This window comes from Nannospalax galili, unplaced genomic scaffold (genome assembly GCF_000622305.1).
Source record: "Nannospalax galili isolate Female #2095 unplaced genomic scaffold, S.galili_v1.0 scaffold978, whole genome shotgun sequence".
In the NCBI taxonomy this organism is placed as follows: Eukaryota; Metazoa; Chordata; class Mammalia; order Rodentia; family Spalacidae; genus Nannospalax; species Nannospalax galili.
In genome coordinates, this window is record NW_008341878.1 from 629,532 (window position 1) to 647,341 (window position 17,810).

General features: G+C 47.9%; 1 protein-coding gene and 1 long non-coding RNA gene across 2 annotated transcripts in view; both read right to left on the reverse strand.

Annotated features, from left to right (window-relative positions):
* Window positions 1–1,227, reverse strand: part of LOC108491056 — a 1,711-nt gene extending 484 nt beyond the window's left edge. Inside the window, exon 1 of the long non-coding RNA XR_001872545.2 lies at window positions 60–1,227. This is a non-coding gene — a long non-coding RNA (uncharacterized LOC108491056). The remainder of the gene's footprint in view (window positions 1–59) is intronic.
* Window positions 1,228–4,933: 3,706 nt separating this feature from the next.
* The window catches only part of Clmn (calmin), a gene marked incomplete at its 5' end in the record, with an annotated part of 33,263 nt that continues 20,386 nt past the window's right edge, over window positions 4,934–17,810 (reverse strand). The window contains 4 exons of the mRNA XM_008837578.3: window positions 4,934–8,552; window positions 10,296–10,366; window positions 10,993–11,053; window positions 13,397–13,596. Of these exons, the coding sequence (XP_008835800.1) occupies window positions 8,381–8,552; window positions 10,296–10,366; window positions 10,993–11,053; window positions 13,397–13,596 (504 nt within the window). The remainder of the gene's footprint in view (window positions 8,553–10,295; window positions 10,367–10,992; window positions 11,054–13,396; window positions 13,597–17,810) is intronic.

Consider the following 17,810-nt stretch of genomic DNA (forward strand, 5'->3'; position numbering starts at 1 on the left):
AAATATGCTAAATATATCTGAAAAAAATACCTATTACCACTCTGAAAAATGCCTATTACCTCTCTGAAAAAAATAAAATAAAATGCCTATTGCCACTCAAGTGACTATGCTCTGAACAAAGTCCTGCCCCCAGGCTTCATAACTTATTCCAAAAGTGTCCAGTAAAGAGTAACCATTTTTCCAGTTTGCCTTTGGCTGTTGTCATTGGCACTGAAGTAAAGGATGCAGGCAGAAACTTCTGGTCCAGTTCGCTGGGCAGAGAGCAGGTATGCTCTTCACCACCTGCCCCTGTACCACACTCTCCCAAGGATGCTCTACACAACTGCAGTAGCCTTGTGGAGTAGGGCACTCAAACAGAAACCTCTATGACCATGAGCAAACTCCCTGTGCCTTTTTCTTCTGAATCACTGCCAGGGGAAGAGGAAAAAGCTGGAAAGGTCCAGTTTCATACAGATAATTCCTACAGTTGAACTTTTGAATTTTGAGGTGCTGACTTATACAGACCAAGTTAGTGCTGAGGTTCCAGGGAGCAGAACTCTCAGGTTCTACTCCAAACTTCCATCCCAAACCTCCTAAGAGTCAGATTACCTCTGTCTCACCAAGTTCCTCCCAAAGGCACCTGTACCAGCCACACTCCAAGCTTTGGCATTCACTTAGAAACAGAAGTGCATTTATTAAGCTATCTTTCTAACCTTTGGAGTTTTAAACCCAGAAGGACTTGTCTAAGAGGTCTTCCAATTTTCAACCCAAAGAAGTAAATGTTTTATTTGAGGTGTCCACAGGTGAGCTAGAGCCAGGACGTGGATGCCCAGGACAGGGCTATCTTAACTTGGGAACTCCCCAAATTTTCCATAAAACATGCCTCAATCCTCACATGATATCTAAGAACACAGGCATTGTGTGGCTGTCCTTCCCAGCATGACTTCATAGACTATCTGCTCCTCTACTTCTGATGGGGTATAATCAGTGGTCACAAAGGGATAAACTACCAAATAAAATCCTTCTATTTACTTTTTGTGTAAATACACAAACTGCAAGAAAAATCATCCACATTTCAGAAACCAATTATGACTTCACCCAAGGAATTAATGGTCTTCCACCCCATTTTAACTTTTATTTTATTTTTTATTTGTTTTCTCGTCAGGCTCTCACTATGTAGGACCAGGCTGTCATCGTTCTGTCTGTCTCCCAAGTGCTAGGATTATAGATGTGTATCATCATGCCTGGTTTTGTTGTTGTTGTTGTTTTCTTTTTTGGTCTTTTTGAGACAGTCTCCCTGGAACTTGCCAAGTAGACCAGGCTAGCCTCAAACTCTCAGAGATCTGCCTGCCTCTGGCTCCTAAGTGCTGGGATTAAAGCTATGTGCCACCACGCCTGGCATGCCTGGATTTTAAACCTCATTTTAAGGATGTTCTTCCAAGGCCCTCTCAAGGTTGATGCTTGAAGAGAACGTCTGATTCTCACTCTGAGAAGTGCACGAGCTAGAGGTCAAAGAGGCACAGCAGGGGAAGGCCCTGGAGTTGTAACAGAAGTCACTGGGGGACTGTGCTTGATTTTAGATACTGAGATTTTACTGCTAAAATCCAGCTAGAGGCTGAAAATTTGGTTGTAAACTTGCGAGTATTGGCTAACTATGGCTTTCACGTACTTATGAAGGAGTGATTTAAGCAGTTATTACACAGGATTAGGTCAAAGTGGGTAGGAACTTGGTGGGCAGGGGAAGGAGATACCAGGGAGGGCCTACAAGAAGACTAATAAACTTTGCCTGGCTCCGAGGATTTCTACCCACAACTTCCAAGCAGGCTGATGCCCTCAAGAACAAGACTCTCCTTAGGGCATCACTTTATTTTCTAAGCAGTGAAGTTTATAGCAAAAGCCAGTATCAGAAAGTGAGTTCTAAGTTCCCAGTTGGGTCAGGAACTAGCTCTAGGCTGTGACCTTTTGCTATCTTTCTTTCCAGAGCTCTGGTTTCCTCCCAAAAGGAAACACCACCCACGATTGTTGTCAGGGTCAAGTGAGTTCATAGATGGCTTAACACTTCCTCTCGCAAAAGGTATCAGATTTGATAAGGTGGTGGCCTGGAGAGAAGAGGGCAGAAGCCACCATCAAGTGAATGTCAGAGAAAGAGGTCCCGTGCAGGCCAAGATGTTTCTGTCTCGCTCTGAGCTCTCTCACACTGGCTAACTGGTAAGGGAAAAACTCCACAGCAATTTTCATCAAATGAGCAAAATAATGCCACCAGCACTCAAAGTCAGCCATGAGCCACTTACCCTAGGTCCTGGGCACTGTCACAACAGCCCCCTCACCAGGTGGATAGGCTAGAAGATGCCACAAGACCCTGGATGCTGTCCAGGTGGGAAAATCGGCATGGATCCCTAAGAACAGTGTCTCTAAGCAGGAGGGACAGGGAGGCCAGGCCTGGAAGTGCCACCGGAGATTTAGGAGATGAGCTGGCATGAATGAGTTCATGTCATCAACAGCATTCATGGAGGCGATAGCTCTCCCACAGAAGCCAGGCTCATGTGTCCTGAGTTGCCCTTCCTACTCCTTGACTTCTGATGGGGGAATGAGTTCCATGGTGTTCAGAGGCCTTGCTGAGGGTGTCTGGAGGAACCTTCACTGGGGGCAGATGGCCATCCCCAAATTACCAGCTAGCGGTGCAATGAATCCTTTCTTTCCCTTGTCTGATCTTGCTCTCTTACTTTAGTTTTTTGAGGTCAGGTCTCACTGTGTTACCTGGACTGGTGTGGAAGCTGGAGACTCAAACTAATCTTCCCACACTAGTCTTATCTCTAAAGAAGGCACTGAGACCCTCACACGACCCCCAAGACCATCAAACAATCCATGACTTACAGGGATGGACAGTAGAGGAGAGACAATCCCAGCCTTCTAAGTGCTCTGCCTCACAAAGCTCAGGCAAGCACTGCTGGAACTGAGTCCAGGCGTAGAAAAGCACATGGCCTGACTGCCCACAAGAGTGCATCTCCCCACCAAGGTCATGTCTGTGGGGCAGTCCTCAACAACTCCGACATCACAAGCCAGGACAAGTCACAAACTTCTACACAGGTCCCAAATACCAGCAAACAGAGAACTCTGTCCACTGGCAAATGGGAACGTGGGCGACTTGTTTCCCACATAGCAAGGCTGGAAACCATGTGACCACACAGACTTATTCCTACCAGAATGCAGAAGTCACTGAGGGACTGTGTTCCCTGGGGGGAAGTGGCAAACCAGGAAGGAGGAAAACCCTCAGAGTCACCACCTTCAGGCAGTGCTTTCCTGTGTGATCTGACCCTCACCTGCACTGGGCACGTCATAGTCAGACAGTGTGGTGGTGCCACAACCCCAGTGAATTCAGGACAATTTCACAATCAAGTCAGCAGGGGGGTGAGTCACCTAACCCACCAGCCAGAAAACACAAAGGTATTCACGGATCGAGATGGTGTACACATGGTGGTGCACTTGGGAGACTAAGGCAAGGGGATCAAGAGCCCAGGGCCAGTCTAGATTACATAGCAAAACCCATCCCCAAAAAAACAAAACAATGAAACAAAATGAAAGATGGTATAAGGAACACACGTGCTAACGTCTTTCATCATGAGCTCCTATAAGAATGAAAGGAAAGGAAAGGAACAGAACCAAGCACAGGAAAGGATGTAGAGAAAGCCACAGGCACCACCCCATTCAGAGCAGGAGTCGAGCCCATGAGGAAGGACTGGGAGGGGTCCTGTTACCACATGCCTGCAGGGTTGGCACTGGGGCACCTCAGGCTGTGGCACCCAGGAGTTGGAATGGGGAAGGTGGGGTGAGACAGTGCCAAAGACGAGAGTGTCTGTTGATTCTTGGGCCTCCTGTCCCTCCCATGGAGTCAGATGATGACTCTGCCTCCTTCTCATAGAGAATAAAAGCAGCTCAACCCAGAAACCAGCAGGGCAGGGGCCACTTCAGGAGGCCAGTGGCTGGTCAGAACACTGTACTCAACGGTCTCTGGATACTAGCCTACAGTTTGTGCATTGGACAAAAAGGACCTGGCAAGGAAGCACGTGAGAGTTAAACCCAGCCTTTGCTCTGTTTAAGCTTTGCCCTAGCTCAGAGCTGCATCTGTCCAGAGCAAGACAAAAAAAAATCTGTTCTCTGCCAATCAAACCAAGTGTATATGGGTGGGTGCCTTTTCTCTAGAGGGAGCATTGTTGGTGAAACTACAAAGGCATTGTATAGGTGACAGCAGACCCATGTGTGTCCCTCTTCTACACACGGAGGCATGATAGAAAGGTCTCTAAAGAAATGGATTGCACCCCAGAAGCATGCAACTATTGATATGCTAGTCTCTCCATTGGTAAGTTCAGCCCACTGGCCGACCCTAGAGAGTCTTACCAGCTGATGCCCAGAACTTCCTGCTAGGTCCTGGATGCATCACCTTTAAACACGATCCACAGATATTTGAGGAAAGTTTAGAATGTGGAAGGCAGAGACGGAGCCCAACCAAGAGGAAGGAAACTTAAAGGAAACGAAGGTAATACTGAGAGAGAAAAGAACCCTCCAAAACACTGTAACGGTCACAGAGGAGACCTGTATCCCTGAACCAGGACCAGGATGCTATGCTGAAAAAAACTCAGAGAACAAGGAAGACATTTTAGTGATTAAAAATTAAATAAAGCATTCGTGTTGGGACGATAAGATGGAATAGATCTTCTTAAAAGCAGATTAAAATAGAAGTGAATAATTTTAAAAACATTAGAGGATGAGCTAGGGAACACTGAAAGAACAAGGGGACTCAGAAGGAGTGCGGATAATTACAGGAGAGTTTAAGACTCAGTACAAGTACTAGAACAAGGACACAACACCATCAGGATGTGTCAGGACATCAAGAGAAGAGAGGCTATAAATGTTTCCAGGGAGGGGAGAACCCATGTCATGCATAAAGGCACAGGACTAGGAACCAGAAATCTCAACAGCTTTATTGGGAAACAGTGACGAGGGCACCATCTGTGCCCAGATCTGTAGATCTGTGCCCAGCCACACTCAGTGAGGGCAGGAAAAAAGGCAGTTTAAATGTGGGGCTAGAGAGATGGCTCAGCAGTTAAGAGCACTGACTGTTCTCGCAGAAGGCCTGAGTTTGAATCCCAGCACCCACATGGCAGCTAACAACTGTCTGTAACTCCAGTTCCAGGGGATCTGACACCCTCTTCTGTCTTCCGAGGACACTGTACAACACAGGTGCACTTACACACATGCAGGCAATATACTTATACACATAAAATAAAAATAAATAAATCAAAAAAATTCACAACATTTACTTCCCATGTTACTTTTCTCAAGAAGTTATAAAAGAATGGACAGAGGGAAAGTGAGGAGAGAGGAGGGGAGGAAGGAGACAGAGAAGGAAGGGGAAGAGAGGAGAGGAAGAAGGGAGGGAGGGAGGGAGATATTAAATTAAGGGGGGAACTGACAAGTAGGGATATATAACCACAGTCCACAGCTTAGCTCGGGGTCCTGAGCTGCCCAAGGCAGTCTATCTGTAGTGGGAAGACCCGGCATGGTCCAGGCCAGAGGGAAGCCTTCATCTGTGACATTAGCAAGTCAGTAGATGCTTCTAAACTAATAATGAAAAATAAAGTGTCGCATAGAAACGCAGAGGCAAATATTAGAAGAAACAGCAAAAAATATTGAAACTGGTTACTACTGACAATTAAGATTTGGGGGTGACTAGTCCTCATTTCAAACACTATAGCATTTTCTTATTTAAGAGATGCCAAGAGGGGCTGGAGAGATGGTTCAGTGGTTAAGAGGACCCATGTTCAGTTCCCAGCACCCATCTCAGGTGGCTCCCACTGCCTGCTCCAGGCAGGATCCAATACCCTCTTCTGGCTTCTTCAAACACTCACAATCATGTGCACATTAACCACATATAGACACACATACATACATGATTTGATAGGATGATTCGACCAGTAGCCTTTTATATCCAGTCCCTTCTACATATGCCTATACTCAAATGAGATTTATTTTGCCTTTCAAATAAAGTCAGTTTACTGCCAGCCTGAACCAAATGACTCGGGCATCTTGTCTGTAGATGTTTTAAAGCTTGCTGTAAGCTGTAAGCGAGAGAAGCAGCATGCAGCCTTCTGAGCAAGGTCTGGACTCATAAAATTAACGAGTCACTTCTAGGTCAGCTCTTCTTTGCTACCTCATTTGGGCAAGGACTGCAAAGAGTGTGGGGTCATAAAGTATTACATGCATAATCTTTGCATCATCTGTACCTTTGAAAGTCTGATGGAAGTTCACTATGTACCTTACATCCATGGAGCTCTGGGCCCTCAATATGAAATCGCTCCAAGCTCCCAAGAGCTTTCACTTTGGAAGTTTTTGGTTCTTTCCAGAAGGGGAGGCAGAACAGTTGAGAGGCCAGATTTGGGCTGTCATGACTCCATGTACTCTGTAAATTCTTTGAACTGTGCATAAAATAAGCAAGTCCTTGGCTTGCTAAGGAGAGAGAAAATGACAGGATGTGATGGTTCATCTCCACAGTCACTCTGACCGCACCTACAGTCACCATGGAATCACATCTGTGGGTGTGTCCCTGAGGGTCTTTCCAGAAAGGCTTAACTGAAAAGGTAAGACACATTCTACAAGCGGGCAGCACCATCCCATGGGCTGGAGTCCTGGACTGAATAAAAAGGAGAAAGTGAGCTGACCACCAGCATCTCTCTCCCTGTTTCCTAACTATGAAACAATGTGGCTAGCTGCCTCAGGCGCCCCCTACCATGACTTCCTCCGCCATGATGGACTGCACCCTCACACTGTGAGTCAAAGTAAACCCTTCCTTTCTGGTTTTTGTCATGTGCCTTGTTATAGCAATAAGAAAACTAACCAATATACGTGCCTTTACAGCTGCCAAGAATATTCCAGAAGGAACAGGGGATGAGCTTGAAGGTCAATAAAAGGTCTAAAGAATATGGCCTAGTTTGGGTGAGGACATTTTACTTGGTCATTTTTTTTTTCCAGACCACTCTTGTGCTTGGTTGGAAGTTCCCTACAAAAAATAACAGCTTTGGACTGGGCATCAAATGGTCAGAGGGCTTGTGGCGAGTCTTTTCCTAGTGAGCGGTGTACCCTTGTTCAGCCTGCTCTGCCTCTGTGGGTTCAGCCCTGTGGCTCCCTCCTGACTGAGGGTATGATTTTATATTGGTTGCCTAATGTGTGGGAGGGATCACAAATGGGGAAGAAACAAGAGTCCCCCAGTGACCTGAGACTTTGCAGAGGGACAGAGGGAGCTGGGGCTGAGGACCACCGGAGGAGGGAGACATCCTTTTTTCCTTTCACAAGCTGCCTGCCCTGGCCTATACCCTAGTGCATTTCAGAAAGCCTTTTCAAGAAACCCATTATGACTAACCACAGGATGTTGGTGCCAAGGTGTGTATCCTGAGGCCAGAAACCTGCAGGAACCCTTCCAGCTTCATCTTAAGCGGGAGTTTATGCCACTTGCAGCCCTTTTGGGCTTATCATGGAGTCTTACAGGGACTCCAAGGTCTGCACAGCCCAGTGGGAGGGAGTCTCAGGGCCATCCCAGTCAGAGCTCTGCTTTGAATGCGAATCTAGATCAGGTTCCTCGTGGGTTTCATCTGACAGGAGGGTCTCATTGGCAGAGAAGGTTTGAAAACCACAGCTGTACCTCAATCCCAACAGATGCAAAAGTGAATTTAAAATGCCCCCTCCCCGCATCCTCCAGGAAAACCAGAGTCAAAGAAGAATGCATCATGGCTCACAGCAATCCTGGCATCTCTTCCCTGGAACCCAACAATGCACAGGTGTGATTTGGAGGGGAGGGGAATGTAGGTGTATTCTGTTGAACTCCCCAGTGAATACAACCAATCAGCGACGGGTCATAGCATCTTCCCACAAACACCCATGCTCCAAAGAAAATGGGACAGCTTTCTTTCTAGTATGGGCTTGGTTCTTTCTCAGAATCAGGCAGGCCCTCCCCTGAGAGGTAAGCAACTCAAGTTCCTCCCAGATCTTAAAATCCTGCATGTATGCATACATGCTAAGATCCAAGTTTGGGCTATACATTAGTAAGGATGCTCATCTGATCAAGCAAGGCACACAAGTGGGAAACCCACCCACCAACACAACCTCAAACCTGAGCTTTGAGCACACAGCGGGAGAGAAAACCATGCTCTTGGGTCTTACAGAGACAAACGGATACAAGAGGAAGTACAGAACCAAAAAGCAAGTGGTGGGGCGGGAGACAGGCAAGGGTTGCATTCCCTCTAAGGTCTTCGGTCTCTGCACAAGAGGACCAACCCCGAACAGACAGTAAGCTGTGGGAGGAAGACCACCCCCGCCAGGGTTCTGTCTTTTTGTTCTTCTGACACACGCCTCAGAATCGGTTGACATCGAGCTGGGGGAACAGCAGCAGGCAATAAACCAGGAGCCAGAGGAAAAGGATGAAATACATCACGTCCGGTGGCTGCACAAGCTGCGTCAGGGAGTCACTCGGTGGACTCCGGCTCCCTGGGGGCACAGCTTCACCAGAGAAATTGGTGCCATTCCTGCAGAGGGAAAGGCAGAGGACAGGGTAGTCACTGGTGGCATCCCTAGGAGGGCAGACCACACCTGGTACAATAGAAAAGTGCCATCCTGAACCCTAGCCTCACTGCCCACCTGTAGCTACGGGCTCCCATGATGCACCAGGGAGGCCCCATCTATGGGGGGGGGTGCTTGGAGCACCTGCACATACCCAAGCCATCTCCACGACCCCAAACAGGAGGAGCTGCTGGGAGCATTTCACAGTGGTTGTCACGGGCCCCACAATTACTTTGTGCTAGAGCTGGCATTGCACCAAGCATCCTAGGATACTTCCATAAGGAGGAAGGGACTGCCAAAAACCAGCCATTGCCCAGTTAGCAATGGGACTTTGCAAGATGTCTGAAGGAATATTGAGGGCCCAACAGAAACAAGCAAAGTCACCCACCCCACAGTCTTTGTCTTGGGAATATTCCCTTCAAGATAATTGCTAGATTTGATTTAGGTTTGCATTATCTTTCTTTTATGTGACAGGAAAGCAGTGTTTCAAATGGCATCTTGCTTTGGCCTGGCATGTAATAAACAGGTTGTTAGCCAAAGACTGTGGGTGGTGTTAGAAAACAATCTCAGACCCAAATTTCCCCAGGGAGAGGTAGAGGGATGGGTGCATCAGGGCTGAGCCACAGAAGCCTGTGAGCTTTGTGGGGGTGTTTCTAGGCCTGAGATGGAAGCTAAGAAAAACCAAAACCATCTCCTGACCAGAGACAAGTAGATGGGCTATAACATCTGCCATCTACAGTAGAGCAATTTATGCTCAGGATAATGAAGAATGGATGAAATTTCTCTTGCTTAACGTTGTCTATAAGAAAAATATACCATGTGTATTTAAATTTCAAATCAAGTTCTTGCTTGAGGTAGAAAACACGCTTGCATACATCAATGCTCTACCCAATCAAAAGTAAAAGTATTATTTCCCTAGTACTTTAGGCCCGCATGAGAAGCATGTGTTTTACTTTTTTTTTTTTTTTTAAGGAGACAGAGGGGTTGGAGGTCTAAGGTCCATACTCCTGGGTATTGATTCAGCCAGAGGTTTCCAACCCCAGTCATCAAAATCCTTCTCTCCCATCCAAACCCACAGCAGGCAGGGCAAGAAAATTGACTTTCACAGGAGTTGGGCCATCTCAGACCTCAAGAGCTTTGATTCTGGTCTCCTGCGTTCTAAGTGTTTTACAGTAACTCGGCAACAATACACTAGACTGCCTAGTTCTATGGTCAGTAAGAAATACTTTCATAGACATCCTCGCATGTTTGTAATCCCTCTTCAGGTCTGCTCTGATGCCATAAAATTGTAAAATCAGCTCAGTGAGCTTCTGAGTATTGTACCTGCATGGGACAGAAGGGATACATGGTCAGTCCCTCCGGCACTCTGGGACACATACCTTTGATAGCTCTACCTTTGATAGCTGGCTTCAGCCTCTGTGTTATTGAAATACAGCTATAGGCTCAGAACCCAGACTGGTCTTGGCTTAGCAATCATTTTCTGAGTCATGCTCTGTCCCTCTGCCCACACTAGTGCATATCTGCTTTCCTTCTTTGTCCAGTGATATTCATGTTATTTGCAACAAGTATATTCTTGCATTTTCCCCAAATGAGTAAAACTGTGATCAATAAGACACAGTCGAAAAATAACCACCCCCGTGACGTAGACTAGGGCATTAAACAATACTGATAATTTTTTTAAGCCCACAAATGAGAACGAAGTCACGAACCTGTTTAACATTCGGTTTCTCCTGTCATCCAGATTGGCTGCGTTCCTCGATTGAACATAGCTAAAATGGTCCTACAGTGAAATTTATAAACAAAACCCGCAACCCAGTTAGTAAAGATGAAATCTCTGAAATAGAAAACAAGATGATTTTAAGCACACAAAGCCGACCACGCCAGGCTTTTCTTGATACTGCAGACATCTACTTTCAAAAAGCAAACTGCTAAACAACAGACATCACTCTGCCTCCTCCCCTGGCCTCCCTGCCCTGAGGGTGACTGGGAGAGGCCCACCCACCACCTAGACGGACTTCAGAATCAAGGCCACAGTGGGAGTCAGCAGATTCAGAAGCCGGCACTGGCAAATGTCACCTGGCTCTCTACTTAATGCACACTTGCTTTGATTGTGGACTTTCTAGATGTGGGTGCAGACTCTGGGAAGTGGGAGGTGTCTTAGTTTCATTTTTATAACAAAGAGGCCTTCGGGCTTTGAAATCAATGCTTTATTTCCATCCCTTCTTGCCCCAACTGAACATCCAATTGGACTATGCTTAACAAACAAGGTTTCACTGTGTCTGTCTTCCATCCCAAAGTATGATTGATGCACGTCAGCAATCTCAAAGCTCAGGGCTGGGAGGGGGAGGAAGGATGGAAAGGTGGTGATTAGCAGGGCCATAGACAAGAAGAAATTCACATACTAACCAATTCCAAAGACCTATTAGTGTGGCGTCGAATGTAAATACTGGAGTCGCTGTGGCTAGTCCTGAAAAGCAAAGGCACATTTTGAATGGGTGTGACCCCAGGTACTGGTGGCTCAGTCACACAGTCACCCCAGCCTGAGTCTTCCACATCCAGTATGGATAAGTCATGGCTTCAGACTCAGGGACAAAGAACAATGATGTGTCTACATTACTGGATGTGTCTAGAGACACTGGGCCCTTGACTACAAAAACATGTAAAGTCAGTTTTTACTAGAAAGCAGTCCACATATTCTTAAAAATCCTAGGATTTATGCTAGGAAAGGGACCTCTATGTCCAAGCACACTTGGGTTCAGTATTCACCAGCAGTCCTCTCCAAGTTAAACACAGAGCTGGGCCTATGCCTGGAAGCTAGACTCCCTCTCTAGTGCTCCTTGCCACACAGCTGCCATGTGCTTGTCTAGTTCCAGGGGGTACTACCTTCTTTCCTTTCGTGCATAAAGAGTCTGATTTTATGTCCAAATCTTGGAGGCTAAAGTGGAATGAAGCCCCTCGGTCTTTTGAGCAGAGCTGACTCCCTCAGGGTAGATGCAAAGAAGCCTGGGCCTTTACTGTGGCTCCTGGCTGACAGTTGCCAATACTAGCTAAACGGACATCTCTGCTTAGTTTTCCTCCTCTGTAAAATGGGTCATCATTCCCACCCCACCTGCTTCATGATGCTGGCAGGATCGTCTTGGGTCCTGGTTTGCTGCTTAGCAGGTGTCTGGTGGGTGCTATGCACCCTGGAGCCGAGGGTCATCTCAGTTTCCTTCGGGCAAGCTCACTACATGGCCTTTAGGGGCTTGAAAATATGCCTAGCATTTGACCCAAGTGCAAATCTCAGCGATTCACTGTAAGGCAACCTTGGTACCTTTTAATCCCAAATGTGTTAAGCTTTCTCAGTTGGTATTACAGCACAGGAATGAGGCAAAATGCACCCCCAAAGTCAAAAGGGTTTAGAACCAGTAGCATTCATGGACAACTGATCCCCAGGCTGTAGGCTGGGGCTTGCAGAGGCCCCTCCACATGTGTCATATCTATAATGCTTTCTAATACAAAAGCACCATCTCGTGGGGCGGGGGTTCTTGTTCTCCCTGTTTTCTGCAGCGAGATTCCTCTCAGGTGGCTGTGCCTTATAGTGGGTGTGACTTGACCTTCACTCTCCCAGCAAACATTCATCAGGGTTCTGCTGAGTACCAAGAACCAGGCTGGGTGTTCAGGACCCATCATCCCCTGATCTCCAGAAGAGAGGGGAAGCATAGCTATCCATATATACATCTACTCAAAGAATTGTTATTCAATGCCCTCCACAAGCCAAGGGCTGTGCTGAACAGTGGGGTGATGCTGATAAACTCTTTACCTTACCTTTATTTGGGCTACAGTGAGTTCAAATCCAGCCTGAGCAATTTAGTGAGATAGTCTCAAAATAAGAAGTCAAAAGAGGGTTGGGGATATAGCTCAGTGGTAGCCTAGCTTGGTTGTCTAACATGCTGGAAGTCCTAGGTTCAATCTCTAGCACTGCCAAAACATTTAAAAGGAAAGGAATTACAGTTGTGTGAAGAATATGACCAGAGGCCACAGAACAAGATTATATGAAGGGTGATCAAAAATGACCTGTGGGAAATCCAAGAAGTCTGTTTGGAGGAGGTGGTAGTGGAGTTGCCACCCAGAGGTCAAGTTGCAGTGAGCCAGGAAACAGTGTTCCAGGCAGAGGGACAGCCCTCCAGTTTGAAGGAGCCTAAAGTAAGGCATGAGCAAGAAAAAATGAGGCCAGAAAGCCAAGGCCAGAGGGGCCTATGTAAGCATGAATGGAAAGGTGGCTGAGAAGACAGATCACGTGGGTCCTGAAGGCTCCAAGGCCCAGGCCTCTCTGCCTAGGTCAGTAGGAAGCTATGTAGGGAGACCAACTGAATTATGGTCAGAAAACAAATCTTGGACTTAGAAGGGAGAGCTACTCAGAGAACGGTCCTATTCAATAACCTCTAGCTGGGTGCAGATATCTAGGAAGCTGGGTTTTCTTAATGCCTCTCACCCTAAAGCCAGCAGGTGGAAGGAGCACACCTCAGTGCTGTCCGCTTACACTGGCTAACTAGCTCCACCCACATCATGGGTGACTATGCCTGACTGAGGTGAGAAGGAGCTGGAAGGTGGCTGCTGCCTGCTCCATGCACTCAGAGACGAGTCCGTACACCCGGAACAAGCACAGGGCATGGCCGACCAGGCCTCAGGGCACTTCTGTCTCTCAGGTCACGCTCAGGGCACAGGCTCTGCTTGTGCCCTCCACTGATGCAGTGTATCTGAGATGCTCACCTTCCCACAGAGAGCGACTCTCTACCTGTGCTTCCAGAGTGAGATCGCAGTGACCTACCTGGAAGGGACCTTGTGCTCACAAGGGCTGCTGTCCTCTAGGTCGTCTGAGGAGCGGACAGTGCCAGGGCCTATAAATAATGAACTTTCTACTTGGTCCACATGTTTCCTTTTTTCCTTCTTTTTACTGCTGGTCGATTCTTCTACCACCGTTTCTTCTAATGGCTTTCTGGGTTGTTCTGGCTTCTGGGAGTCTTCAGACTGGAAGACAAAGCAGCCAGATACAAGTCAAATTTCCTACTGGAGCAGGTGACATCATGGGCTCTACACTGCCTAGTCACCATGTCCCTTTCAAGTCCATTTTTCTCATGAATTCGTTCCAGCACCACTGGCCTGGTAGAGAAGCCCACCCTGATTCCTACTCCATATTCAGAATTCAAGGACTATGAATTGATGGGGTGAAGACAGCATGTTTTAAAGTCAGGAAGCTCTACTGTGAAATCCTTCCCATCAGGAAGCTCTGGTGTGAAATCCTACCCTAGTCATCTACTTGACCTTAAGTAACTTACTATCTCTTTGATCCTCACTTTTCTGTCTGTCAAATGGGTACAATCACTATCATCCTCTTCCCCCTATGTCACAGGGTTCCCAGAGAGGAACCTTTACAGCAGGTAATGGCTGAATCTTTCACATAGCCATCATCTACCTAAACAGAGGAACAAATCCCAAGAGCCAGGTAGCCAAGGGTTCAAAGGTGGTCCATGGGCCTAGGGGAGGAGGGGACAAACAGGCAAGTACAAAATCTGCGTGAGAACACTGTCATTATGCCTTTGGCCAAAGGGATCACAGAGTGACATCGCTAGCATTTACTGGAGAGGAGAACCTCTGGCCACTGTCCATGCAGGCACCTTGATACCAAGGCTCCCAGTGAAATCCAGATTCGTGGGAACTACAGTGACAGCTCCAAGAATCCCTTAGGGGCTTAGAGAACCTGCCGAACGGGTGCCAGAAAAAGAGACTGGGAGGCCAGGCCAACTGCCCAGAACAAAGCTCTGGGCAGGACCTGAAGGTGCTTTCAGACACATGAGGCTGCTGTCCTTCATGGCTGGGTAACAGCCACCTTTCTACAGGGGAAACAGGAGAGTAATATTTTTTCTTTAAAGATTGGAAGAAGAAAAACTTGCCATTTTGCTAGTCCTAAGCTCCATCAAGTCATTGGTTTTCTTTTCTTTTTTTTTTGAAAAAGGTATCAGAGAAGTTCCTTACTCCTCCTTTGTCTGGTAGGAGACAGGCTCCAGGCTCCCCGCCCTATGGGCTGCCTTTGATCACCCCTAGGGTAGGACAGGACCTGCACACAAGGGGATCAATCACAAGGTGGGGCTTGAGAGCAGCAGGCAAATCAAGGCTACAGGTCAAAGCCACAATGTAGGCTGGGTCAGGATCACTCCCCTTGGACCTAAGGAGGTGGTACTCAGCTGGGGAAGGATGCCTGATCTGCCCCACCCTGGCCACCAGTAAGACCTGGGGTAGGATGAGACTCTAAGTCTCTGGACTGATCCTGTGATTCACCCATCCATGCACTGGGTACAGTAGGTACTCAGTCTGATTTGGGTAACTACTGGCAGGCAGAAAGCCTGCAAGAATTAAGGGACAGGGGCTGAGGACGTGGCCCATTTGGTAGAAAGCTTGCCTAGCATGCATGAAGCCCTGGCTTTCATCCCAGAACCACATAAACTAGCCATGTGCATGGAGGTGGAGGCAGGCGGATGAGAAGTTCAAGGTCATCTTTGGCTACATGGGAACTTTAAAGGCCAGCCTAAGCTACATGACAGCCTGTCACAAGCAAGAAAGAAAGCAAACATGCCAGACACCAGGGGCCAGAACACACTTGAGCTCTTAGCCACCTACTCAGCCTTTCTTAGTCTTCCGTCTCCCAGAAATCTGGAGAACCGCCTCAGGTGTGCCCTGACCCCATGCCCAGCTTGGAGACATCAGGCCTGATGTCACTGAAGGTCATTTCTAAGTCACCTACAGGAAGCATCTGCCCTATAGACAGTGAACACATGGCTCACTGTCCTGTCTCGAGCAACCATTAGTAGCAGTACACTTTACCCTCACAACTGAGAATTCTGTCTATCATCCTAAGTTGGCAAACTGAATGAAACCAAGCTCCCATGGAGGCAGCGTACCATCTCAATCCTAACCATCTGGTTTTTGGTTCTTTATTTTTATTTTATGTGTATGAGAGTTAAGCCTGCATGTATGTAAATGCACCCATGTTGTGCAGTGCACATGGAGGACAGAAAAGGACGTCAGATCCCCTGGAACTGAATTTATAGACGGCTGTTAGCCGCCATGTAGATGCTGGGATTTGAACCTGGGTCTTCTGCAAAAACAGCCAGTGCTCTTAACTGCTGAGTCATCTCTCCAGCCCCTGTTTTTAAAATATTTTATATATTTATTTTATGTGTTGAGTATATTGCCTGCATGTATGTAACTGTACCTGTGTCATGCAATGCCTGAGGAGGCCAGAAGAGGGCATCAGATCTCCTGGAACTGGAGATACAGACAGTTGTTAGCCACCATATGGGTGCTGGAAATTGAACTCAGGACCTCTGCAAGAGCAGCCAGTGCTCTTAGTCACTGAGCCGTCTCTCCAGCCCTGGTTTTTAGTTCTTTTTAAATTTTATTTATTATTTTTATTTTATGTGTAATGAGTGTATTGCCTGTATGAGTGTAAGTGCACCCATGTCATGCAATGCCTGTGGAAGTCAGAGACAGTGTCAGATCCCCTGAAACTGGAGTTACAAATGGTGGTTAGCCACCATGTGGGTGCTGGGAATTGAACCTGGGTCCTCTGAAAGAGCAGTCAGTGCTCTTAGCTGCTGAGCCATCTCTCCAGCCCTGGATTTTGGTTCTTTTGAGACAGGGTCTCCCTCTAGCCCCAGCTGACCTATGTACCAGGCTGGCCTCAAACTCACAGAGATCACCTGCCTCTGCCTCCAAGGTATGCACTAACATGCCCAGCTCAGTTCTAACCATCTTTGAAGGCTCCCCAAAGGTCTTTTTGCCTGCAGTCCTCCAGAGTGCAAGACTTTCTTATCTCTATCAGTATCGCTCACAAGCCCCACAAATTTCCTCATTTATCTTAGTGTTTCATTCCCAAGCCAATACACTTTTGACCCCTGCACTGGCAGGCCCAGCCAGGCACCATGCTGGTCTTCGGGGCCTAAAGATGAATATACAAATGTCTACTCACTCCTGGAAGGGAAAAACAAACCCCATGGAAACCAGTAAGCACCCAGAAAAGGGCTGCTGGAGAGTATGACTGGCCTCAACTGAGGCAGCGGGGGCTCTGCCCAGCAGGATCGGGGAGGCCTCCTGGAGGGAGGTGGCCTCGACACAGGGCTTTGAAGGGTGAAAGACCCCTTTACCAAGTGATGGGTGGGAAAACCCAGATGGGGACCCAGGATAAGCTGTCTTGGCTGGAGGAGAAGAAGAGGTGGAGAGGGGTGGATGGCCAGGTAGAACAGGAAAGTGTCAAAGATGGTGCTAAGGAGGCAAGAGTCAGGGAGTGGTGAGACTTGGGCTTTAGAGTCACCCCTCTGTGGGCTGTGAGGGGATAAACTGGGAAGGACAAAAGCGAAAGAGTGAGGAAGAGACACGGGACAGAGATGGAGCTGAAGGGATCTGGAAAAAGCTGGTTACAGTCCCAGCCTGGTTCGGCCACTTGGTGAATGCCCCCTACCTAGCAGCTCTCCCACTCTCTGGGTCTGAGATATCTCCCTCTGCTGCAGCCTCTGTGGCCCTAGGCGGTGCAGCACAATTCTCTCTCACTTTGAAGCAATGCTGGTCTCACTGCCTTCCACAAGGCTGGTGAGGGGGCAGCTGAGCTGCTGGGGTCAAGCCCGGGCCCCTCTCTTGGTGCATGTCTCCTTGGTTCGTTTCTGCACTATATCCCAAGGGCACAAACAGTAGGGCTTGGACTCTCCTCTGGCATTCCCAGGACTGCAGAGTCCTTAAGTCACCATGGAGGCCGCAGTCCGCTCCCTGGGGCATCAGGCCAAGGCTCTGTATGCCTTCTCCCTCCCTGATCCTTCTTGTGCCCTCCTTGAGCTGCTGGCCTGATGGAGTGGAAAGTCCAAGTGGCTGACAAGTGTGTGCCCAGCTGCTTGAGCTTAGAGTGAGTGTCCTCCTTCCTGCTTACATAACACATAGCAAGCCACAGTAACCAAAGACCCCACACAGCCACAGCCTCTACAGATCACCGCTGGAGTTCAGCAAGACTTGCCCAGTTCCCCAGGTGGCTGCAGGAGAAGGCCGTATGGATCACTATCACACCTAGTTACTGTTTTTAAAATGATCGCTCTCCTACTCTGCTGGGCCCTCACGTGCTCTCACTTCTCCTCTTAGAAAGCCCGTGAGTAGGCCCAGGACTGGGATAAGGAAGTAAGATACTGGGTGCATAATTTCAA